We start from the raw sequence: 27,370 nt of genomic DNA on the forward strand, positions 1-27,370 counted from the left end.
GAATATACTGGATGAATCTAAACATTTGTAACAAACATCAAGGGGCGATTTCTGAGGCCAAAACAAGAAAAAATGTTCCAAAAACATATGCCCAACAATGTGTTGGTATTGAGGTACAGGCGAGTTGCAAATGGCCACTACCATACTGGCATTTTTGTTGACGGTAATGTGTTTAGTTCACCAACAAGGCCACATATGGAAGAGATGGCATCACCGCATGCATACGGGCAGTTGAAAATACCCATGGTAAGACTGTCCATAATTATCAACAGAGTTTGGGATGCAATGTACGATGTGGTATTATTAATAATCAACTGATAATCACAAACATTATACCCAGATGGCTAAACTGAACAGCCTATCTGATCTATCTTGAGGGACACACTGCCTGTACTACTGGAAGATATGCCCCCAGCAGTTTGTGCATGACAGGGCTCCAACACACTTCAGTTTGCATGTATGCTGGTTTTTTGGACAACAGCTTTCCATGACAGTGGATCGGGCATCGAGGTCTAGTGCACTGGCCTGTCCAGTCTCTTGACCTTAATCCACCGGACTTTCATCTGTGGGGACACATGAAAAGTGTGGTGTTTGCTACTCCAGTTAATACCTGGAATAGCATATCAATAATGCCTGTGCAGCTGTTTGACTGGACCCACATAGTTTTGAGCAGCTTCTCCAGTCTATGCTGAGGTTGCTCATGGGAGCATCTCCTGGGATATGGCTGATGTGCATCCTGTAATTGCTTAATATGTAACTCAGTAACAACACACTGTAGGACAAAATGTTAACATAGGAACAATTTGTTCTTATTTTGATTCAAGGAATTACCACGTGATGTTTATTAGATGCCCCTGTACAGCACAGGCTAATAATTAACACAAGCAGTTCTTGTGTTGTTAAAAAAAATATTAAAAGAGGAATGGTTAAAATTCAACAGTTCAGTCAGTTGTTTCCTACATTCATAATAACCATTCTCTTTCTCTGAATAGTATGAACACACAGCACTGTGGTGATCAAGTACTTCAGTCACTTGCTTTTCCCCATGAAAATGCACCGCACTTTCTACGAAACACTATAGTAAATTATTTTAAAATCAACAAACATGAAATGAAAAATTTGTCCACGCAAATCTTGTAACTTTACACGGCTGTTACCGCAACCATAGCTATGGGACTGCCCGTTCCTACATGGAATCTGATAGCAACTTCATTTTGAAAATCTATTTCAGCCCTAGGATAGTAACCAAATTAAATACAATTTACAACCATGTTGACGAACTAAAGGAGATTAATATAGGATCCTTCAATGAGAGCAGAAATGCAAGACATCCCACAAACTTATCATTCCACAAATCATTCATAAAGTATTGCAGTACCTACTCCCTGGCCTATTATGCACTGAAAATTGTAAACAAAAGAGCAGACTCGCTGTAAATTTGTAAGATTGTGATCATTCACCCTACATAACAATTCCTACATAAGACATGCACAGTTGCAGTCCAATGGTTACAATTACACCTTTCTATAATATTCACAGGTAATATTTGACATGACACCCAGTGGAATGTAGCAATATTACATTTGAAAAGTACCAATTTGGAAAGAACCAATATAAGCAACCTCTTTACAGACAAACATTAGATTATGCTCTGGCAGCACCAATTATGTCAGGTTATACACAGCTGTAATAGCTATTACAACAATGTAACAGGATAGCAGAGCAGTAGTTAACATTGGATGAAAAGATCTAGTCGGTATATTAACAAGCTGAAAGCTAACAAGAAAGGCAAAACTGGTCCAAATATGGCAAACACAATCAAGTAAAATATAATAATCTTTATTACGCTGAATATACTTGTATCATAGGCCAGTAGTCCACAAAATGTAGATTCCCTTGAGGAATTAATACTATTCTCATATTCCCACTACGGAAGATGCAGGTAGGCAATTTACTATCGTATTCAAAACTATATTTCAGCAACCTAACAGATAACAGCACTACAAGTTTCCAAACTGAACTCCTTTCTTGTTCATCCCACAACTGCACTGTTGCTATTATTATTATTATTATTATTATTATTATTATTATTATTATTATTATTTACAATTGGCTTAACGTCACACAAACACAGATAGGCCTAATGACGATGGGATAGAAAAGGCTTAAGAGTGGGAAGGAAGTGGCCATGGCCTTAATTAAGGTACAGCCCAAGCATTTGTCTGGTGTGAAAATGGAAAACCACAGAAAACCATCTTCAAGGCTGCCAACAGTGGGGCTCGAACCCACTATCTACCGGATGCAAGCTCACAGCTGTGCAGCCCTAACTGCATGGCCAACTTGGTATTATTATTATTATTATTATTATTATTATTATTATTATTATTATTATTATTATTATTATGTGAAATTTTTAGTCAACTACCATTTCTTCAGCTCACCCCAGGCATCTCTGGAGTAGCTAGAAGCATCGTGGCTCATTTGGGGTTTAAGGTTAGGGGTGAAGGTCATTTCTAGAGCCATGTATTTATTCAGGTGAAAATTGTAATGTAGGATCCATTACGATTCAAATCTTGGCCACCTGGAGGAAAAGCTGTGCTTTCCACAGCCGTTTCCTGTTTCGGAAAAATTTTCTGACTTCTTTGTGAATTGTTTAATGATTTGGAACTTGACCATCTGAGAGAATTTCTCTTCAAATAACCAAACACCATGACAACAGCCCTGAAGGGCCTTGGCCTATCAAGCAACCGCTGCTCAGTCCGAAGGGTTGCAGATTATGAGGTGTCGTGTGGTCAGCATGACAAATCCTCACAGCCGTTATTCTTGGTTCTCTACACCGGGGCCGCCATCTCACCGTCAGATAGCTCCTTAATTCTAATCACGTAGGCTGAGTGGACCTTGAACCAGCCCTCAGGTCAGGTAAACATTCATGACCTGACCGGGAATTCAACCCGGGGCCTCCGGGTAAGAGGCAGGCACGCTACCCCTACACCGTGGGGCCGGCTTCTCTTGAAATACCCTCCAGATATCATGAACAGATTCCATACAGGCATATGAATAATTAATAAGAAGTCTTTGTGGAATTCTAGGTAGACTTCATAATTAGACACACACATTGTTTATTCCTATGTTGAAACAACACTGACTGAGTGGCAAAAGATTTAAGCACAACGCAGCAGTTCTGTAGAGACCTCTTCCCCTGTGGCTAGCCTTGAGCAAAGGCTTATCGATCAATGGAGTTCCATTGGCTGTCTGGTCATAATTGGATGACCTCTGAACTTTATGAGTTGCAGTTCATAGTTCTTTTTGACAGACTGTTCACGCTCACAAGGTCATAACTTGCATTTCAATTGGATGTTCCAAATGCTTTGTGTTTCATATCTCTTCAACTGTGATGGTTTCAATAGATGCTAAAATGCTAACATGATCCCATGCAGAGAGAATTTAAGTAACTTCAAAGCCTTAGTGGACCAAATACAAACCATGCACTTTAGAAATACAGGGATTAGTTGCCAGAATGAAAGTGCATATTTAGAAAAGTAATTGCTTGAAACTCAGAAACAAAGGAGGAAGAGGAGGATACTGCAAAATGTGACAATGAAGATCACCCTTTAGACTTCAAAATCTGTGGCTCCAATACAGGCTGAGTGCCTACAGCTTAAGCATCAAAGCAAAAAGATTGTTGGTTGTGGATCAGCAGGCTTACATGAAATAATCTCTGAAAATTAAGCAAAATTTGCTTTAATTTCTTTGTCTCCCTCATGGGCTGAAAGGCCATTGTAGCAACCTCAGTTCAGAGGGACACAGATTTGATTCATGGTTAGGTTGGAGGTTTTACATGCCTCAGGTTAATTTCCCTCGCCTGAGGACTGGGAGTTGCAGATTTTTTTTTGCTAGTTAGTTGTTTTACGTCGCACCGACACAGATAGGTCTTGTGGCAACGATGGGATAGGAAACGCTTAGGAGGGCTGCCGACAGTGGGATTCGAATCCACTATATCCCGGATGTGCAGTTTGTTTTAGAACAAACTTCTTCATTTGCACAAGCTATTTTTAATCAATGTTATGTAATACAGATCCACCTTGTCAATACAATAAAATACAATACCTAGTTTATTATCTAACACACATCTAGATACAAGTGTATGTTTTGAGAATATAAAACCATGCTCTTCTTCAGCTTTTGGTTACAATCACTTAAGCATATTAGACCTGTTAAAAATTGTACAGTCCAACATAAAACTGCCCACAAACAATCTCCAGTTTAAAAAAACATTCAAAATTCAAATATGATAGATATTCATGTTGTGTCATGATCCTCCAACATTTCATCTGAAAGTTCATATGTACTGTGTTGTTTTACAGTTTTCAAATGCTGGTGTGTAACTACTACGTGAGCGACATATTCCAAACATCCCTCATTGGTCTCTTATTGTTCTTCCAAGTAATGCTGACTCCCTCTGTCCCTGCTTTTGATGTAATCACTGCCAAGGAACATCCAAATGGAAAAAAAATTCATCCACAATATAAGTTTAGCTTGCCAGATTAAAGCAAAGAGAAATGAACTAATATATGAGGCGTCTAGTATCAAAACCGGCCAAGTCACAAAATTTACAAAAATGAGTTAAGGTTATCAATTTAAAGTAGAAGTATAGCACTATCAGGTGAAACAAGAATATGCTTTAAAATCGTCCATGTCTTCATGTTATAGACCCCTGAATTCTCGGTCGTGCAACAGAATCGGCCAAGTCATGCAGCCAGTGAATTCAAAACCGGCCAAGTCAAGGAACGAGCGACAATCTTTATGATGCAGCATTATTGTCTGGAATCTTGTCTTGTTACATTAAGCAACAATGTGATAATACCAGTAGGCAAAATTGTTCCTTGTAATGTATATTCTTTGAAATTATTATATTTTGTTTTTGTTCGTTTGCAACACTGATTTACGTATTCGCGGGCTTCTTACCGTCACTGGCGCCAAAGCAATCCTATTTCCGGTGTGCTCGTATTTTGTCATTATTGTGTGCTGTAACGTGGATATTGTTCCGAGTGGAGAACTGAAAGATTTACTTTCATATCTTGTGAAATTGTACAAAAATTGCAACAAAAACGGCCAAGTCAAAATTTAAATTAACAAAAAAGATGGGTTAATTATGAGTTAGATTTCTCAAAACAGCGGAACTTAAATATTAAACCATTAAGGATATAACTGTGAAAAAAAATCTTTTCTGACCATCATTGCTTTGTCTCTACAGGTTTTTCGTCCATATTGAAAAATATGCCTTGAGTGACTTGGCCGGTTTTGATACTAGACGCCTCATATGATGGCCCTACTGTGACTGAACGAAATATGAACACAATGCGTTAATAAGGAGCGATCTACATTAAATGCAGAGGCCCTAAAAATCTGTTTACACCTCCAAGTAAGTTGGCAGACTGTTAGACTGTCGAGCAAGTCAGTTGTACGTCAGGAGGGATTGAATGGGAGGAGTGTGCGGTGTGGAGGGGGGTCGTCCTTCCCACTTGTATCCTTCATTTTCTCTTTTTTCTTTCCTTCTCTTTATGGGATACTGGATTGCTAATTTCAATAACGGGTTTTCTTCTGCAATGTGTTCATTTCAACTATTCTCCCTGTTCTGCTTTTGTGATATGTAAATTTATAATATTTTTTGAGTACATTTATGTGTTTACCTTTTTGCAAGGAGTGCAACAAAACAGTATCATGTTTAATATTGGTGAACTGGTGGTTATTGTCATACATGTGTTTACACATGGCCGAGTATCTGGCATGTTTCCTAGCATTGACATGCTCTTTGTAATGCACTGCCACACTTATTCCCGATTGTCCTATGTACTGTTTATCTCATTCCTGGCATGTCGTGATGATGATGCTTGTTGTTTAAAGGAGCCTAGCATCTAGGTCATCAGCCCCTAATGGTATGAAAATGAAAAATGAAAATGAATGTAATGATAATTTAAAAGTCCAAAATCATCCACAGACCAGAATTCAAAACGTGAGGACGAAGAATGAATGGATGGATATGAATCCGACCTGAAACACCCCACATTACCAGAAACTAGCGTTAAACGATAGTGTTACTGACACAGGGACTGCTTCTAAAGCACAATCCTGAATTGATGATGCTTTTTGTCTGTAGGGTTCCAAAATCCAGGTCATCGGCCTCCCATAATGGTACTGATCGCTAAGAAAGTAGAACCATGGTATTTGTCATGTTGCAGTTCTAATCAAAATTAGCGTAGACTTGCGGTATTCCACACATTATGGTATTACTTACAGGTGATGTAATACGCACATATAGTGAAGACCTATGGTGTCTCTCACATTGCGGCACCATTTAGAGGCAACACAAACTTATATTGTTTCTCACATAGATGTACTAATCACAGGGACATGTACTATCCCATGTGGAAAGTGTAATTAATTCACCTTTTTTCAATACAAAGTATGTTGTTAATACAATCACAACATTTTTATTTAGAATTGGTTTTGAAGTCTTTGGACACCATCATCAGCCAAAATAGGTCATATGAACAAAGATATAGAAGTATTAAAATTCATATTATGGACCCTTAATAATAAATAACATTAATTGGATGAAATAAAAAAATGACAGTACTTAAAAGGCAATCTTACAATATTTACAAGTTATGAACTTGGTCAAATTATAAAATGAAAATATCAACACATATTTTAAAATCTTGATCACTTTGTGATGGTTTAGAAAGTCTTTAGCGTGGCATTACTAAACACTGGGCGAAAATTGAACACAGACATCTAAGAACCGATGTAGAATGTAGTTCCTCCGCAAAAACATTGATGATAAGATAAAATATGTAAGTTTGATAGTGGCTTGTAACATCAGTTCATAAGATGAAACCATACGACACGAGGTACTTAAACATGTGGATCTTGCACAGGCACTGACAGAAGAGTAGTTATATATCCAGAAAGTTCTCGATCCAATGCGGAGCCTAAAGTATGAAAAAGAAAGTTAAGAGTTAAAACGAAATAACGGAAAAACGGCAAGATATTAAAAACTTAAGTAAGGGACTCACCTCGAGCGGCCTGATGTGTGTACAGAGTGTGGCGAAGAACTAGGCGCTAGAGCGTACTGGAAGCGTAGAACATTACTAAGGGAGGGAGAGGGGTGGATCAGGAGGGAGGAGAAGAGGGGTAATGGAAGGGGCGGAGTCAGTTGGGATGATAAGGAACGATAACGCGATAACGTGTTACGTATAATCTGAAAGAACAAACTATTTTTGGGAAGTTTAGTACTGTTGAGAATTGAAATAAGAACACCAAATAAAATTCTGGGCTTCTCGGAAATGTCATTCAGGTTCAGATTCGGGTTGAAATATTGATCTAGATGTATATACAGTAGAATTCCATTAGTCCAGCATCCAACAGTCCGGAACGCCTGATGGTCCGGCACCATTCCAGGATTTTTTTATGTTACTTTTTTTTACGTTTGTGACAGTGAAAGCGCACGGCGCTGTTCGAAACCACCTGGAAGTGCCCACTACCTACGCTATTGTTAGACACAATCGGCATTGCTGGCTGTCACCACACACAGGTTCAGTTCATTGTTTTGATTGCGAGCACTTTTCGCTACAGTATTTTTCCTTGCGATCTAGGATCCGTATCACAGTAGTGCAGTAGTGTAGTGAAGATAAATATCAGAGTGCCCTGTGGAAGTTTTCTTTGTATTTAAGCAGTGACTATGTTCTCTAAACCGAAACCTTCTTCAAGTTCCAAATCAGGAGAGAAACGTAAGCACATAACTCTGACCATCAACCAGAAACTAGAAATCATCAACCGCCTGGAGAAAGGTTAGAATATAAATATTTTTTTGAAAGAATTTAATATTGGCTTGTCTACCATTTACGACATAAAAGAACAAAAAGATGAACTAATGAAATTGCTTCTCAATCAGGTAACAACTGAAAAATTGGCTTCCAGACAAACATTAAAAAAACCAAAACTGGAACAATGAGATAGCTTATTGTACAAATGGTTCAGTGTAGTATGTTCCGAAGGAAAGCCGGTAACAGGGCCAATGGTTATTGAAAAGGCAAAGAAATTTGGACAAGACTTAGGTGTTGTAGAAAGTGAATGCAATTTCTCTGATGGTTGGCTCAGAAACTTTAAGTTTCGGCATGGAATTTGAAGACTTGATGAAACTGCAGAGACACTTTCAGCAAACCAAGATTCAGCAGAAAAATACCAAGACGAGTTTGAAGAAATAATTGCAGTTAATAATATAACAGCTGATCAGATTTACAATGCTGATGAAACAGGCCTACTTGGCGGTGCTTACCAACATCTACTCTAGCTCCGGGAGGTAAAAAGGTGGCTAAAGGGTTTAAAAACAAAAAACAAAGACAGATTGACAGTTTTGCTATGTGCTAATGCATCAGGAACCCACCGCACAACTCCTTTTGTAATTGGTAAATCTAGAAAAATCTTCTTTTGGACTACACTTCTGCCTCCTAATGTTACGTCACTCATTCAGCCAATGAATCAAGGGGTAATCCAGAACTTTAAATGTTTATATAGGAGTTCTTTCGTTCACAGCCTGTTAAATGCTGAGTGTGATGTAACTGAATTTCAAAAACAGTTTAATATACAAGGTGTCGCACTGTCCTGGGCTCAAGTAAAAAAAAGTTACTTTACAACAGTGCTCTGGAAAACTTTGGCGAACTGTGGATCCTACATTTGATTCAACACTACAGACTGTTGAGGAGGAGGAACATTCTGAATCAGTGTCTGAAATTTTGGATGTTGTAAGAAGTGTAACCAACAACAATCCTTTGGATAACGTATCTGAAGAGGAACTCGCGGGGTGGATTCAAATGATAACAATGAACCTACCGAACAGGAGCTAACTGATGAGGACATTTTCCAAAGTGTATTAAACCCTCAACCTATACATAATCTAGAAGAGAGTGACTCAGATGAGGAAACCAAAGATGAGGAGATAATCAGCTGGGAAGAAGCCGCAGAGTCCCTAAATAAATTCCTAACTTTTGCTGAGTGTAATACTAACTGGATGGTGCTATGCATCAATTGACCAAGCGCCAAAATGGATTTTTTAAAGATTATTGCACCATCTGGTAGCTAAAGGTGCAAACTTTACATAGGTTATTGTTCATACTTTTATTCTCAATATGATTTCGCGGGAAATGAATTTTTACCAAACGCCAACCTCTCAATCATTAAATTGAAGTTTTGCATCAAATGACAAACCACCATTTCCAAGTCTGAATTACGCATCAAATGACCACACGACAAGTGTGCAGTCGCTTGCTCATGTGGTGCTAAATGTATATTCCCACGTAGCAGATTCCCGCACAGATTTTCTTCCCTGCGGCATACGCCCAGATTCTAAAATCCTCTGATATGGAAAAATCGAAGTTGGATGAAAAACTGGAAAAGTTTCGTTTTGACCTTGAAAAAACACTGCCATTGCCCCGTATCCCACAGATGTTTTTTTTTTTTTTTTTTTTTTTTTTTTTTACAAGCGGCAGTTGTGGTTATATAACTTGGGATTCATAGTGGGAAAGATAATAAAGGTTATTGTTATGTCTGCTTGGAAGGAGAAGCAGGACGAGGGGCTCAGGAGGTTGGATTCTGCTTGTAAAAGCATCCCGTGGAAAACGAGCACAAAAGTCATATTGTGGTCATATTCTTGCTGAGGCCAGAATTGTAATATAAAGATTGTTCTACTTCTGGAAACAGTTTTGGAACTACACCCTACCATTGAAACGATTACGCAAATATTTCTATTTCCATGCCATAGCTTCCTCCCTAACGACAGCGACTTTGGAGACATAGAACGTGCTTTCAAATTTCAGCAGCGCCTCTATACCACTGAAGACTACATAAATGTAATTAAGAAGTGCCGAAGGAAGAACCCGTTTGATGTGCACAGAATGACTGGACCGGATTTTCATAGTACAGTTCATCTGAAGAAGCACATTGTTCACAGGAAGACAGGCCACAAACAGTGAGAAGTTAAACTGGCTGCATGTGAGAGAAATAGAGTTGAAGAAAGATAAACCTTTTAGCAATTCCTTCAAAATGCATTTTGATGCAGAACGCACTGTTGAAGTGAACATTAAGAAATCTACAGTTGGTCGTGGCTTCAGAATGAAAATGGATCACCTCTACATGGTCTGCTCACTCTGTTATGGCCCAAAGGAAAACCAGTTTCAGAAGCAAAACTGAACGACCTGCGCTCTCTCATGCAGCTAATTCCCAATGATGCTAAGCCTTTCTATAAGGGCTTGTTTAGTGATCCTGGAATAGATGGGTTTTATTGTGGAAATATGGATATTGAACTTGAAAATTCTTAAAATCCTGCATTATATTACTCTTGGAGAAACTGTGTGTTTATGATGCCTTAATACTATGATCTACCAGTGTAATTTCTATAGTACAGTATATTCTAAAATTCATGTTTTTTCTATGTCATGTTGTATGCTGTTATGTATAATTTAATCCTGTACTTAAATAAGCAATACAATTAGTTAAAAGGTACCATATTTCACACTGCACTGAATTTTAAAAAGTCAAATCGATCACTAAATGACAATTTTATTTGTTGGTCAAGTGATGCAAAACAAAAAACTAATGTAACCGTAATGAAGCATCAAGTGATCAAGCACCATCGTCTCAGATTACGATGTTATACTTCAAATATCCCTAAATTGAATACATTAAGAAGAAAATGTATGTTTTTATCTTCATTTTGGTATATAATACCTCACATTTAACAGGAAATATGAATTAATGCAAAGGATTTTGCGTTTGTGTCAATATCTCAAAATCTACTTTTGGCGCTTGGTCAAGTGATGCTTAACACCATCCAATTATAATGGCACTGAACTTATTGATTTACATATCATCAGCAATAACTTTTATGCCAAGCGACAACGATCTCAAAAACTAAGAGATATTCAAGATTTATTTAAGTCACACTAAAATATTGTACAGTACATGTACGGTATGTAAACTGAATGTGTTGAATGAAAATTTGGTGCTGCCCTAATTTTGAGCTAAAATTACTTAACTAATAATCCTGCTGATCAACATTTTACTGCAAAACGTCGTGCTACAGCTGTTTTCGCTGTACGCCTTAACCTATATCGTAGTAAGAGGTACCGCCCGACAACCCGCATTTTCGGTAATCCGGCACCGGGCCGGTCCCGAATGTGCCAGACTATCGGACTTCTACTGTAGCAGGTTTCTGTTATATCTAGCAAGGGGCCTTTGCTCAACATATCCAATATTGTTAAGTCCTGATCTATTCTGTTGAATTTATGTTTATAATCCTGAATGTGCTGAACAACTGCAGAAAACCTAATGTATTTGATATCCGGCCAGAGGCTCTACATGCAGGGGAATGTCTCGCCATAATGGAGAAGTTGGAGGCCAAGGAAAGGAAGATTTTGAGGAAAACCTTGGGTCCAGTCAAAGACAATGGTGAGTTTAGGAGACGGCACAACCAGGAGTTTTACTCGCACGTGGAGAAAATAACCGATATGATGCGGAAAAGGAGGATTACTTCTTATAGACACATGACCCGAATGAGGTCAACACGGTTAACCAACCGTGAGGTACAGAAAGATATGCAGGAGATTGGGATCTCAGGAGCAGGACCCACTTAAGAAAAAACTCCATGAACATCAGAGTTTCCAACCAAAGCTGAAGCTGAAAACTGGAAAGGCATGGACGAAAGAGCAAAAGGAGCAACACCATCTACGAATGAAGGAATACTGGACCAACATTAAAGCTCAACGGAAACAGTTGAAATGACGTAGTCCTTAGTTGGCCGAAATGGAACAAGAAGAATATATATATTTATTATTATTTTGTACCTTCTTACAACACGTTTCTAAGAAACCATTTACCTGTAACTGAGCTTTCGTCCACATCAATCATATTGGGTCTTTAGCTCTTTGTTCACATTACGGCGTGAAACACGAGATGCAAAGTGGGAAGACCACGCGTAACAGTTTTGAGGAACTGTGCTTCTGTGTGTATCATCACCTGAAAGCCTAATACAAAGCACTTCGGATAACTACAGAATATCTGTAACCTGCTAGCAAGTAACAGGGTAGGAATATCAGTAATGCCTCTAAACTGTTACAAAATTATCGCTCGCGCCTGCGCAAGAGTGCACATTTAAAGCGAGCTGCTATGCTTCCTAATATCTGTTAGCCAATCAGAAACTCCTACCCTCCCCTTGGTTTTACTCAGACAGTTACTTTTGTATTAGGGTCTCTAGAGGAACATAAAATTTCTACAACCGATGGAATAGGATACAGTATCATGTTACCGTATGTAACTACCATCTCTAGCAGCTATCAGCTTGCATTTGTAAGATAGTGGGTTCAAACCCCACTGTCGGTATCCCTAAAGATGGTTTTACATGGTTTCCCATTTTCAAACCAGGCAAATGTCCGGCTCCATGGCTAAATGGTTAGTGTGCTGGCCTTTGGTCACAGAGGTCCCAGGTTCGATTCCTGGCGGGGTCGGGAATTTTAACCATAATTGGTTAATTCCACTGGCCCGGGGGCTGGGTGTATCTGTCGTCTTCATCATCATTTCATCCTCATCACGATGGGCAGGTCGCCTACGGGCGTTAAATCAAAAGACCTGCACCTGGCGAGCCTAAGTCCTCGGACACATCCCAGCACTAAGAGCCATACACTATTTCATTTCATTTACCAGGCAAATGCTAGGGCTGTACCTTACATAAGTCAATGGTGCACTTCCTTCACTTTCCTATCACATCGTCGCCAAAAGACCCATCCGCGTTGGTGCGACGTAAAGCAGATTGTAAAATTTAAAAAATAAATCCTCATGTAATGTGTGTGTGCCAGGAGGACAAGAAGTCGAAATTTCCAGGTATTCAAAGGTTTGACACCCAAAAGACAAATATCCTAAAAGTATCACATATTAAGATGATTTTGAAAAAGATGTTCGTAAGACTGTGAATTTTATGGTAGGGGTAAATTTACAACTGCCCTTAAAGATATTATAGCTCTGAGGAAAAAATAGCTCACAAGCATTGCACATTCTTGACGTGAATAATACTGGAAGGTTTGTTATTTCAATATAAGAAAACTGTGGTCAAAATTTCTAATGTAGTGCTGCGACTTAGTTGCAGCAAGAGCAACATTTTACAAAAAAAAAAGTGATTGCCAGCAATCTCAAAAACATGGACTAAATTAAGGTTAAACAAAATTATATAAGTATGCCTACTAGGCAAACTTCCAAAACTAAAGGTAATTGAAAAGTGCCAGTGGGAATGTGAGGCTGACATTTAAAATGCCATGCAGGTTTGAATACAACAGATTTCACCGAACAGGTCAAGTGGGAGTTCAGGTTATCAAATTAAATTAAATGTAGTGCTCGATGATATAACTAAAAAAAAAGTGGGATGTCCATATAAATATTCCACAATATTACAAATGAAAGATATTTTATAAATTGAACAGATTTTAGAACCAATTATGATAAATTCACATGACAGATGGAATCTCTCAGCATGTGTAACATGTTCCGCAGAAAGGGGGTTGGTCGAATTTTTTAATTTGAGTTATTCGTGGTTCAAAAATTGGCATAGGATACTGAGCATTAAAAAAAGAGTTCACAATTCCAGGTGCAATACTTCAGAAGATATTAATTTTTCACTATTGCTATTAAATAAACTATATCTTGGTAAAAATGTAATTACAGCTTTCACTAATTTTCTTACCAAATGTACAAAGTTTTCAGCACATCAATTAGTAAACTCTCGAACTACTGTGTAATTTTGTTTGTTAAGAAGACCCATAGGTAGTGGAAGAAGTCAAAACATAGAAATGCAAGTTTTACATCACAACCATTTTCTTTAGCTATCCTATAAAATTTCCATTGCAGACTTTGGGCGCCCTTTTGCACAACGGGTCAAATATGGAAAATTCTAATATGATTTGACAGTGGATGAGGGAGAGACAGTGACAGTCCCACTAGATAGAAGTATCAAGGTATGTTGCATTTAATACTGCATAATAATTCACAATACTTACTGTTGTTTCCTTTTTTTCAGTCTGATCTCCAAATATTAAGTGCATTTCAAAGAAGATCTGGTGCAAATAAATATCGAAGCCTCAATTTAAATCAGGCAAAAATAGTGTATACTTCATTATGTATCAACAGCCTCACCTCAGATTTTAATAGTTTAGCAATATATCAATCATGAGAGAGCTACTTAATCATCATCTCCATACTTCCATTGCCCTTGAAGAAATATAAGTTGAAGTTTTTACATAGTTTTAAATTGGTTGAACCTACATCATAGTATATCACATCTGACATATGATGATCGAAAATAACTTTGAGACGCTATGTTCCATCTCTCCATACTTACATACCACATGTCAAGTGAGAACCTGACATGACAATACAACACACTATTCAGGTAGCAATTAGCTGCTGCTTAAAACACATAAGGTTTGATGTCGAGTGTAGTGTAAGTTTCAAAGCCACTCCAATAACAAAGGCTGCAGCTGGATAAGCATGGAAGAATGTGCCAAGATTTAATTTTGTTAATTTTGTCCTCAGGGAGAGCTTCCTGTAAAAACTGCCCATAATGATAAATATTAACTCTGAACTGTCGCAGTGATAGATTTAAATCATGTGGTAGTGATGGTAAAGCCTGCATTTTTTAACACAAAGTGAAAATATAATTATTTACAATTCTTAACATCAAACTATGTTGCTTCAAAGGAAGCAAAGCTTTTTCCTGCACCAGTCATAACCCGATAAAATAGCTGGTTTCAGGCTTACTTTACTGATGATGTTACATTTTTCAAGATGTCTGACATGAAAGACATCAACAACTGTGGTATTAAGTACCCGACTGATCTGAGTGACCGAGAAGTGAATAGGCTTCATTCCCACACGGTTTTTGTCACAGATCATGCAGCTGGATTGGTTGAACTCCTTACTGAACTTACAGGGTCTCTGTATCCTATCTCTCATCTCCTTTACCCCAAACCCAACTTGATGCCAGTTTTACCTTCATTTGTGAGGGGAATTTTTCTGCGGCAATTAATGATACTTTGATTAAGCTCACTCCTCTACAGCAGGCTGCATGTAGAGACACATTTGTCACAGCTGCTCATTCTTCACAGTGAAAGCTAGCCACATTGAAAGCTAAAGACCCCAACCATAAGCATTTTGTGTCAATTTCTCAAGCTTTGTATCCAAAAAATATAATTTTGAATAACAATGATAAATTAGATGAGCTTGAGAAATTGTTTGGAGTAACAGATCTCTCACGAAACGATATCTGGTCTGGTTACTGTTCTCTTAAACATGCAATTCAAACCCAGATGAAAGAAAGTGAAAAATGTGACGTCATGCTTGCATTAACTGTGGTTCAGACAGAGTTCAGCATATTTGCTAAATACTGTATTGAGTTGTTGTGGACCCCAACGAACAATGTAGATAGCGAGCGCATGTTGTCTCATTACAACACAGTGGTTACAGACAGACAGTGCAAGTTGAAAGAAAGCAAGGCTGAAGTAGACAATGCTTTCGTTTGAACAATGAATTTTTATGGTGTGAACCAAGGACAATAATTGCACTTCATGAACTTCGAATTGTTAAAATTAATAATACCATGCGATTATTTTAACTTTGTAAATAGATGCTAATTTTTCAGGTCCCTAGCAACTAGGAATTTTTCCTGATATTAAGATGAAGAAAAGAACTACTCAGGAAAATTGACAGTTCTTATAAGAAGAGCTGACCTTTCCTTGCGATTCTACATTTTACTTTAAAGGAAACACTTCCTTTTAGGAATTTATTTTTGATCATCTCTGATGTAATGTCAAAGAAAATTTTAAAAAATGTTCCATAACCATGTGCATTTTTTTAAAGCAGCCTGGATTTGAGGCTGGGGAATATGATTACCTTACAAAAATCAGATACATTTAAACCTAGTTAGGAAAACATATTGGAGAAACAAAGTGTAAGACTGAATGCAAGAGAAACAAACGCGTGCCAACCGAAGGGATAAAATAATCTACAATCTTTTATTAGATGTGCTTGAAACTTACCTTTATGCTGAGCTCCAACTCTGCTCTGTGTAGGAAGAGGGTGCTTGTCATAATGTGGGTCTTCTACTTCTTGGCATCGATATGAAAGGTTTCTCAGAACACACACACAATTTTCCACACTTTTGTTGCCAATATTTGATTTTTCTATTGCTGAACGCACAACATAAAGTAAGGAGTCAACTAGGCCTTCACATTCACGCAGTTTCTTCCTGGCATATTCACCAGCTGAACTGACATTCCTGAAAAGAAAAAAACCAATCACAATATCACCTTGTACATGCTGAGAATCAAAGATTAGTTATTCACCAAAATTTGAAGTAGCTGCAGTGACAAGCATTCTGCAAGCATATTCATTGTTAAAATGTGTATACAAGCTACTAAAAATTATCTCAATCAATCTCCAGTTAAAACATACAGGCTACATATTGGTTTCAACACAACTGTGGACATAAATGAAAGTAATGAATCCTAATAATGCAACAAAACTGTACAAGACATAGAAATAATCAATATTCAATACAAAAATGACATCCTATACAAAGATAAGTTTTGGCGAGCCATGAAATTGCAAATTTCAGGAATCTGGTTGTTGGAGACTTGCTTTGTCCCCCACAAGAATTGTTCACAAATTCCTATTAATAACAAATATATTAGAATCATGGCAACAATAGCTGAAAGCATTAAATTAATGAAAAATGTTATAAATGCAATTCAGATAGTGGCATACATCACCAGCCAATCAAATTCCTGCTCTACATTTGTGTACAAATTAACATTTGACTTCAGTGCACATCACTGCTATTTCTGATTGTTAGTCAGTGTCACCAATACACAAATTTTTACCGTAGATCTTATTAATTTGTTTATTTTTGAAATGCAAAATTATTATATATTCTGCTCTAATCAGAACATAGTCTGGCTCTGAGGGTAATTGGATAACAGCTGTCCTTTGGTGCAAGAGGTCCTGGGTTTGATTCCTGGCCAGGTAAAGAATTTTAACCCTCATTAGTTAATCTATAAGTCTAAAGTTTTTCAGTCTGTCAAAACTAATTTATGATTTTTAAAAATTTAGAAAATATCTGAAAAAGAAAACATTTAACAATAGATCATACCAGTACCTGAAAAAGAGAGGATTTAGAGTGAACAAAAGTATAAACATAAATGGTATTACAGTTCTTAATAATCTTCATCAATCCATAAAGAAATAAAAAAAGTATGATTTGATAGAATCTGATGATGTTCTTTCAAGTACAAAAGATGTCATTCTATTTTTAACTAAATTATTTCTATTCCACCTATAATCTGTTGCTATAAATTTTTTTTCATGTTTTTTCTGAATTTTATTTATTCATGAAGTAGTTTTGACAGACTGAAGAACCAAACAGTTATAGATTAACTAACTCGAAATTGAAGTCAAAATTGAAAAGAAATGGCTTCCAATGTTTAATTTTTTTTTTATTTTTTTATTAGAGAACTTCAATAGTTAAGTCCTCAAGCTTGGGGTCTCAGTATATGTGCCATCTGCAACATTAGAATTCACCTTATGTAGAGCCCCATCCTCATAGAAGCTCAGGTCACCTATGGGCATCAACTTAACCTTTACACTGCTACGCCCGAGGTATCTCGGGCGCGGTAATGCGCCACGTCCTTGCTGCGCCCGAGATATCTTGTCGGTAACTTTAGCTAAAGTTCTGAACAGGAAATATATATACTTTTGGAGTTTACGTTGTTTTTCAAACTTGAGAGGCAGCAAGCTACATCTTTTAGCAGTATAATGGGCCATCAGTCAAAACGGAGACTGCATTTTAACGCTATTTACGGTCAAATATCTGAAATAATGCACTCAGCTCAGCGCGCAACCTAGGTTGGCAGTCCCGCAAAGCACCTGTATCCAGGGTTTGCAAAAATGGCTTCAAGTAGCGGACGGCGCGTTCTTTCCGAGTTCGAACTTATAGAAGCTGTGAATACCCTTGAATCGGAAGATGAGTACTCAGATATCAGTGATTTTGGTAGTGATTACAGTTCTAGTGACAGTCATGACAGTGATAGTGCTGAGCCTGAAGTACCAGCTCCACAAACCAGGAAAAGAATTTGTTCCGAACCTGATTTATTTCAATGGCGCATGGGTAATATGTTTAGTCCTGTAATACACACTTTTGATGACAGATCATCGGGTATACCATTCGGTGTGATTCATGATGAACCAGCGGTTTTAGATGTATTTCAGTGCTTCTTTTCACGAGAAATCATGGAGCATATAGCAGTTGAAACAAACAAGTACTTTGTATTTGTTACGCAAACAATGCCACCGTCTCCAAGTTCAAGGCTACAGAAATGGAGGGAAACCACACCTGAAGAACTGTACGTCTTTTTCGCCGTGACAATGCTTATGGCAAGAATGAAGAAACTTACAATTCTTGAATACTGGTCAACTGATCCTCTAATAATGACACCGCAGTTCTCGGATTTCATGTCTAGAGACAGGTATCTCTTATTATTGAGGTTGTTACATTTCAATGACAACAACAGTCAGCCTGAAGGTGACCGGCTGTATAAAATAAAGCCTGTAATTGACCATCTCCGAAACAAATTCAGAGAAACGTTCACCCCGTTTGAAAACATTTGCATTGATGAAAGTTTGACGCTTTTCAAAGGCAGGCTTTCATTCATTCAGTTTATCCCATCTAAGAGACACAGATTTGGAATAAAGACATTTGTTATCTGCGATTGTGAGACCAGTTACGTGCTGGATTTTATTGTTTACACAGGGTCAACTACAGAAATAATTCCTGAACGTGAATTTGGGGTATCAGGTGCAGTTGTCTTGACGCTAATTGAAAGGTACTTGCAGAAAGGACATACACTGTGGATAGATAACTGGTATTCAAGTCCACAACTGTACGATCACCTACACAAAAACAAAACCAACACATGTGGTACCGTCAGGAGAAACAGGAGGGGTATGCTGAAGTTTACTACAAAATTGAAGAAAGGACAAACTGAATCAAAAGTGACAGATAACATGATTGCCATCAGGTGGTTCGATCGTAGGGAAGTTTGTATGCTGACCACGCGACATACAGACAAAATGATACCTACAGGGAAGACGGACAGACAGACAGACAAGACTGCCTGTAGAGAAACCCCATTGCGTTGTTGAGAATAATAAGTATATGGGTCCTGTTGACCGGTCAGACATGATGATCAGTTCTATAGAATGTGTGCGGAAGTCAATGAAATGGTACCGAAAGTTCTTTTTCCACCAGCTGGACATCACTGTTCTAAATTCTCATGCCCTCTTCAATGTCAAAACAGGACAGAACATATCACTAGCAGATTTCCAGCTACAGCTTATAAGGGAACTCATCCAGAAGTACCATGTGTCTAGACAAACCAGTAAAAGAGGACGTCCTACATCTGGTGACCAACCACTCAGACTAACGGAGAGACATTTCCCATCCCCTGTACAGCCTACTCCAAAGAAGAAATTTCCTACAAGATGCTGCCATGTCTGCTCCAACACAACAACTGGCGAAAAGAAGAGGCGAGAAACCCGGTACATGTGCATCAAATGTGACGTGGCCCTCTGTGTTCACCCCTGCTTCGAAATATACCACACATTAGTGAAGTTTTGAAGACGGTACATTGGAGTGTCTGTTGTAAATTATGAAACAATTTGGTGTAAATTAGGTGAGTTGATATTTTAGAACTTGGTGTTTTCACTACATTTCTTATTTTGGCCAACCCTGGCTTAAATTGAATTTTTGTTACATTACTGTAATAGTGAAGTGTTCCTTGATTGCTTTTTATTATGAAATAATTAGTCATAACCGATCTATTCAAGGCGATGACCAGTGAGTACTTTGACTATTATGGATAACCCTGATTTGAAAAATAGCTAAAATGTCTCACATTCGTAACTGTTGAAACGGTGTTGTCTAATTTGGTGAGAATTTAGCGCTTGTGCAAATGGAATATAGAATTTTTTATAGGAAAGTGCATTTTTGGCTCACATGGACAACCCTGATTTTTTTGTGTTGTTAATTTTTGTGAAAAAAAAAAATAAAAATGAAATCTGTTCTGGAATTATTTGCCAGTTCATGTGAAATATCTTGCACAATTTTCATATTTTTCATGTATTGTGAGGCATTTTATTTTTAAAAAATAATTCAGCACCGAGGTTTCGGATAGTCGCTCACAATATTAGCAGCGAAAAGGTTAAAACACCTGCATGAGAGCCTCTTTGGAGGCCACACACAAAGAATACATCAACAGCTGAAGTATTCCTGTCTCACCATTTTTTCTCTTAGTTTTATTTCCCACCCAATCAGAGGTCTTGTGGTGATGTTGAGATAGAATAAGGCTAGGACCAGACAGCAAGTGACTAACCTTAACCCCTCAGGTTAGTTTGACGTACATATATAAACACAAACAGTTTTCATATCTCAGGGATGGTTCAACACACACGTGTATGAATTCTATTAGCTGTGTAGGAAATGTTCACTTCCCTGCCATTCGTTGGCTGCCCATGCAAACTACTAGTACTGTTTGAAGTGGAGGGTGTGTGTCCTTGGAATGAAATGGTACTGTGTTGTTGGGTCAGTGGTACTATAATCTATTAGCTTCATAGTCCGTATTGATAATTCAAGCACACAAATATGAAGGATGAGTTCTCCACCTAATCAATACTTTATTTTACACAGTGTCAATATTATTTACATAAAAGGACAGTACCGATTTCGACCTGTAAATAGGTCACCTTCAGCTGTTGAAGAACCTGCTTAATAGTGACTGTACAGAATAAATACTATTACAATTAAACAAGAATGCCATTTAAAAAAACATGAATGCCACTATTCTAAAAAATACTTAAGGTTAAGATATATACATATGGTACAATTTTGGACATTTAGAGGGCTTTTTCCCTGGCCCCATGATTTCTACATATTTCAAAAATTATATTTGCTGAGGTTGGATACAATTCTAAGAATTTGTCAAGAATCACTGCCATTCTGGTGTCAAGATCGAATATCTATGTTATATGCCAAATACCATGTCCAACGGTTTTATGAGATGTGTTGCCACTACTACAGCGGTTACACTAAACACAGTAAAGGAAGGAAATTAAGTGCAATTACACAGTACCAAAAACCACTACACACTCAGTGAAAGATCAGCTGAAACTACGCAGATCTGCCCAGATAACAACTTTAGTAAATATCAGCAGGGCCAACTAGATGACAATAAACCAGGAAGGTGGTACGGAGCAGGGAACCAACCGAGGGCATGGATACGGCTTAGGTTGCAGTTTCAGAAATAATCAACAGTGATCCTTAATTTTCAAAATATTATTTACAAATGGACTTTACAAATAAATTCCGAACAAATTTTAAATAAATTTTAAATAAATTTGTTTGAAACTTTTACAAATTCCGCCATGCGGAAGGTACCAACACATGACGATAGTAAAATCTGCATGTTCTGCTGAGACACACCAACTATTAATATACGTTCTTTGACAATACTTTCCTATAAGTTCAAAGATTCAAACAAACTATACATCTAGTAACAAATCCAGTTGTACAATGCAATTTAGTAGGTAAGAAGAAACGTAATACGCTATTACAATTTACAGTGAAGTTAAATGTACCTTTCAAAACTCTAGCGTACATCAAGTGACACGGAACTACCAGAGGCATAACCCCAAGGTAAATACATTAAACTACAATTTACATATTTAGCAAAACAAGGAACGGGGAATGCCTCGAAAACAAACAGGCAAGCCCAGCTGAAAATCTAAGGCATCATAAATAATCAAGTGGCGAATCTAGGTGAGGTTAGGGCAGACTCCTATATGAAAAAGCAAGCGAACATTACAGGAAATTTAAGCTGGAACAAAAATCAAGAGTGCTTAGCCACAAGGTGGCCCATCCCGGTAGCGAGACGACGTCAAAACTTCGTACAACCAGACAGACTGCTGACAGACCACGAATGCTGCCTCGCTCCCCTTATAAGGGAAACCCTGGCCTTGGAGTGGCCAATTAGAACGGATGAGTCTGCCTATCGCCACCCAGATTCACCAATCACAACTCTTACTTCAGTCGCGAACTTTAAATACTTTCTCGAATACACACGATCGCGAATCTTCCATTTCCAGAACAGTCAGAAAATACTCTCTAGAATACATAACCAACAAAAGGCAACACACCCTGTTCAAAAATTCATGTAACAACTTTCTGGGTACATCCAGTAAATATAGAACTGAAATCTACTATTTACAAATACCATATGTTATCAAAATAATATTACACTGTACAGGTTAGGTCATTACAAATAAAACGTATCACCACACTTCAGATCATACAGCAAGTACTACGGAAGGTTTACAAATAAAGTCTTCAATAAACACTTTCCACTTTCCAACACATTCTACACCTGTGACAAGATGATTCAAAGTGCATTGTTGGGCCGCAAATATGCGGGGACGTCGTATTCATTAGAATAAGAGGTTCCGTAACCTGTTTACAGATACATAGCTTATTCTTAGTCTATATCAATGCTGAAAAACATGTTAGTGAATGCCACTATACTAAAAAAATATGTTAGTGAATGCCACTATACTAAAAAAATATACTTAACGTTAAGATATATACATATGGTACAGTTTTGGGGGTTAAAGGGCTTTTATCCTGGCCCCATGATTTCTACATATTTCAAAATTTATATATGTTGAGGTTGAAATTGGATACAATTCTTAGAGTTTATGAGGAATCACTGACATTCTGGTGTCAGGCTGGGATGTCTAATATTAATTCCAACACTATGTCCAATGGTTTTATGAGATGATTCAACGTCCCAGCTACACTGAGCGCACCGGCAGATGTTTTTCTATTCGATAGAACGAACACATCAACGCCACTAAATATAATCACTTTTCATCCATTGGGCAACATGTTGAGGAACACAAGCATAAATTCACTAACATCGAGAACGACATGGAAATTTTAAATATGAACCCCAACAGGCCCACTGCTCAATATATTGGAAGATTTTTACATCAACATGGACCAATACGCTAATCCTAACTTCAACTTAAACGAAATCACAGACAAAACAAACATTCTTTTCATCACAGCCATACCCATTCTAAAAAACACATATTTAAAAAGAATCAGCAAACACAAACCCACACGCACCCCAGCAGACTCACCCCACCCCACACTACCCCCTCCACAAGCTGCATCCCCCTCCCCCCGCCTCTCTTTCTTAACGCTATGACAGCCACAAGACGTTCATGCAACTATGTGCAACACACTCCCACTATGTGAGGAAATATCCAGCTCACAGTAAAAAACACACACCCCATGTACACAACCTTTTTAACAGGCACACACTATCAGTTATTTTAATACCTACCTTCCTCTTCTTCTTTCTCAGATTTTTTAAAACTTACCTGAGGGAACACAAGTATGAAGAGGGGATCACCCATAACTCACTTTCATGGATTTCAATATGTTGCACACAACAACGTAAACCTCAACAAGGAAGTTTGATATAGACTAGCATGTTTTTCAACTTTGATATAGACTGAGAGTGAGCTATGTATCTGTAAACAGGTTACTAAACCTCTTATTACCGAGCTCGATAGCTGCAGTCGCTTAAAAGTGCGGCTAGTATCCAGTATTCGGGAGATAGTAGGTTCGAACCCCACTGTCGGCAGCCCTGAAAATGGTTTTCCGTGGTTTCCCATTTTCACACCAGGCAAATGCTGGGGCTGTACCTTAATTAAGGCCACGGCCGCTTCCTTCCAACTCCTAGGCCTTTCCTATCCCATCGTCGCCATAAGACCTATCTGTGTCGGTGCGACATAAAGCCCCTAGCAAAAAAAAAAAAAAAAAAAAAAAAGACCTATCTGTGTCGGTGCGATGTAAAGCAACTAGAGGGGGAAAAAAAAAAAACACACACAACCCTCTTATTCTAATGAACACAACGTCCCCCACATATTTGCGGCCCAACAATGCACTTTGAATCATCTCATAAAACCGTTGGACATGGTATTGGCATTTAACATAGATATTCGATCTTGACACCAGAATGACAGTGATTCTTGACAAATTCTTAGAATTGTATCCAACCTCAGCAAATATAATTTTTGAAATATGTAGAAATCATGGGGCCAGAGAAAAAGCCCTCTAACCCCCAAAATTGTACCATATGTATATATCTTAACCTTAAGTATTTTTTAGAATAGTGGCATTCATGTTTATTTTAATGGCATTCTTGTTTAATTTTAATAGTATTTATTCTGTACAGTCACTATTAAGCAGGTTCTTCAACAGCTGAAGATGACCTATTTACAGGTCGAAACCGGTACTGCCCTTTTATGTAAATAATATTGACACTGTGTAAAATAAAGTATTGATTAGGTGGAGAACTCATCCTTCATACTTGTGTGGGTCAGTGGTGGCCCGCCCTAATGTGCTACTGTGCTATATGACACTCAGAATTTTATTGATTAAAATAATTTTAAATTTAATTAAAAGTAAATAATAGTCTATAAAACATTTCTCAATAGCACAGTCTCTCCTTTCTTCAAACAGGCTCGCTCAGGATGCGGTAAAAGTAACTGCATGCTGCGAATCTTCACATCACATTAGGTTGCGAACTACAGTAGCATAATAACAATATATTTGGTCCGTTATTGGACATTATAAATTTTCCAGCTAACTCATTCCTGGTTGCCAGCATTTCACCCCAGTGTGCTAAGTTGTGCTCATCAGTTGGTAAATAGCACACCAACCAAAACACATGGCTAGTGCATACCGTGGAGGCCACTGCATAGGCTTCTTGGAGCCACTGGCAGTGCCAATGCACTATGAGAGAATTTATGTCTCATTTTCAAAAATTCATGTCTGCCTGGCCATCAGATGCACTGGCACTGCCGGTGGCCCCAAGTAGCCTACGCAGTGGCCTCCATGGTATGCACTAGCCATGCGTCTCAGTAGGTGTGCTATTTACCAACTGATGAGCCCTACTTAGCACAGTGAGGCGAAACCCTGGCAACCAGGAGTGATTTAGCTGGAAAATTTATAATGTCCAATAATGGACCAACTATGTTGGTATTATAAATTTACTCATTCGGGACAAATATTTTAGGTTCCCTATGGGAATCAACATCTGTATCATCTACAATACTATCGTGTGCGTTACAGCCTGCAGTATATATCTTGTTGAAGTTGAAAATAGCATTAGGCAGACCGACTCTTGTCTCACTATCAGTTAGAACTGGCCTGCGGTGTGCTTGTAGGCTGCCCGCTAGTGGACCTATCTGAACTCTGAACTACTTAGCACAGTGAGGCGAAACCCTGGCAACCAGGAGTGAACTAGCTGAAAAAGGCGGGGAAAAAAGCAAAGATGGAGAGAGCTGTTTTTGTATATTTGTGTGTAATGATAACTGTGATGTAAAATTAAAGTATAGCTTTGGCTATTGGCTTCACGTCGCACCGACACATATAGGTCTTATGGCAACGATGGGGCAGGAAAGGGCTAGGACTGGGAAGGAAGCGGCCGTGGCCTTAATTAATTTGCCTGGTGTGAAAATTGGAAACCACGGAAAACCATCTTCAGGGCTGCCGACAGTGGGGTTCGAACCCACTATCTCCCGAATACTGGATACTGTCCGCACTTAAGCGACTGCAGCTATCAAGCTCGGTAAAATTATAGCTAAGGTGGATTCAGTGTGTTGTGTACTTCACTGCAAGTTATTCCGGCAAGTAGAGCACCCTTGATCGCTATCTGCAGCATGTACATGAAGTGTCTTATGAGTTTGTTCATGTAGTGTTCCTTTTGTGAAATCTATAATGAATTCAGTCAATAGTTTATTGACTAATCCACTGTTTACAACCTTAGGGCGACCAACACCTGATCTGATTACAAATCAGAGAATAAAAGGCAGTAGAAAATGTGTTTATAATAGAAAATTCATAGGAAAGTGTACAAAAACAATTGGATATGGGGTTGTGACATAATGCATGCTCTTTTCTCTTTGGTAATAGCAATTCATGTTCGTGGAGTAGAACAACAGAATGATAATATTAAATACACAACGTGTTGAATCTCAGTTCTATCGGTGATGTAAATGTAGCAACACAGCTAAGTCGTGTACAACATGAAGAAAAATTGAAACACAACAACTGGAAAGTGCTTTACAAAAATTATCAATTGTATCAAGTTCTGTAAGGCATTTCAGCTTACAGTGCGAGGGTCATGACAAGACGAACAATTCTGAAAATCCTCATGTCTTCTTAGGACTAGTAGATTTTGTGACATGTATAGATAACACAGGACAGGAACAGATAGAACTGAATCAAGTGTTTAAGGAGACCTCTAAACTATTCAAAATGAACTATTGCAGCATATGTTAGAAGTTTGTCATGAAGCGATAATGCAGGAAATGAAGGAAGCCGATTTTGTATCACTAGTGGCAGATAAAACAGCTGGTATGTCTCAACACTCACGTTTAGTATTGGTTTTTCTTTACCAGAATAATTGTGAGCCACTTGAAAGGTTTAGGGGATTTTTTAAACTGGAGGGTCAAAGAGCAGATGCAGTTTCTAATTGCATCTTAAATTAACTATATCCTCTGCTTGAAGACAAACTTCACACAAACTAATCGTGCAGACGTTTGATGGATTTTTCATGATGAGTGGCGCATCAGGGGGAGTTCAAACAAAAATAAAGTTCCAGTATCCTAGTGCACACTTCATACATTGTTATGCTCTTCAATTTAACTTAATTATGCAAAGAGCTGCTTCACAAAACAAATCCCTAAAGGTGTTTTTGCTTGATTTATCAGCTTTCCCCACAAACTTTTCTAGGTCACCACAACACTTGTCTGTATTGAAATCAGTGATGGCTCGTTGAATTCCGAGCTGTCCTGCGACTCAGTGGAACTTGAGATCTAGGACCGTGAATGTAACATTTGAGAACAAGGTAAATTTTAAAGAATGTTTACTAGAATTGGAGAAAATGCCACATGAGAAAACTTGCCATGGAGTGACTGGTTTGCAATGTTACCTAACAATGAATTTTTTTTTCTATTTGTTTTACGTCACACCGACATGGATAGGTCTTAGGGTGATGATGGGATGGGAAAGGCCTAGGAGTGGGAACGAAGCAGCCGTGGCCTTATTTAAGGTACAGCCTGGTATGAAAACAGGAAACCAGGGAAAACC

At 38.1% G+C, this 27,370-nt stretch overlaps 1 protein-coding gene across 5 annotated transcripts in view; it reads right to left on the reverse strand.

Annotated features, from left to right (window-relative positions):
- The window catches only part of p120ctn (adherens junction protein p120), a 914,089-nt gene that overhangs the window by 435,052 nt on the left and 451,667 nt on the right, over nucleotides 1-27,370 (reverse strand). For all 5 annotated transcript variants that reach the window (XM_067140690.2, XM_067140688.2, XM_067140689.2 and 2 more), the window contains exon 11: nucleotides 16,137-16,375. In XM_067140690.2, coding sequence (XP_066996791.2) covers nucleotides 16,137-16,375 — 239 coding nt within the window. The remainder of the gene's footprint in view (nucleotides 1-16,136; nucleotides 16,376-27,370) is intronic.

Source organism: Anabrus simplex, chromosome 2 (genome assembly GCF_040414725.1).
Source record: "Anabrus simplex isolate iqAnaSimp1 chromosome 2, ASM4041472v1, whole genome shotgun sequence".
NCBI classification, from domain to species: Eukaryota; Metazoa; Arthropoda; class Insecta; order Orthoptera; family Tettigoniidae; genus Anabrus; species Anabrus simplex.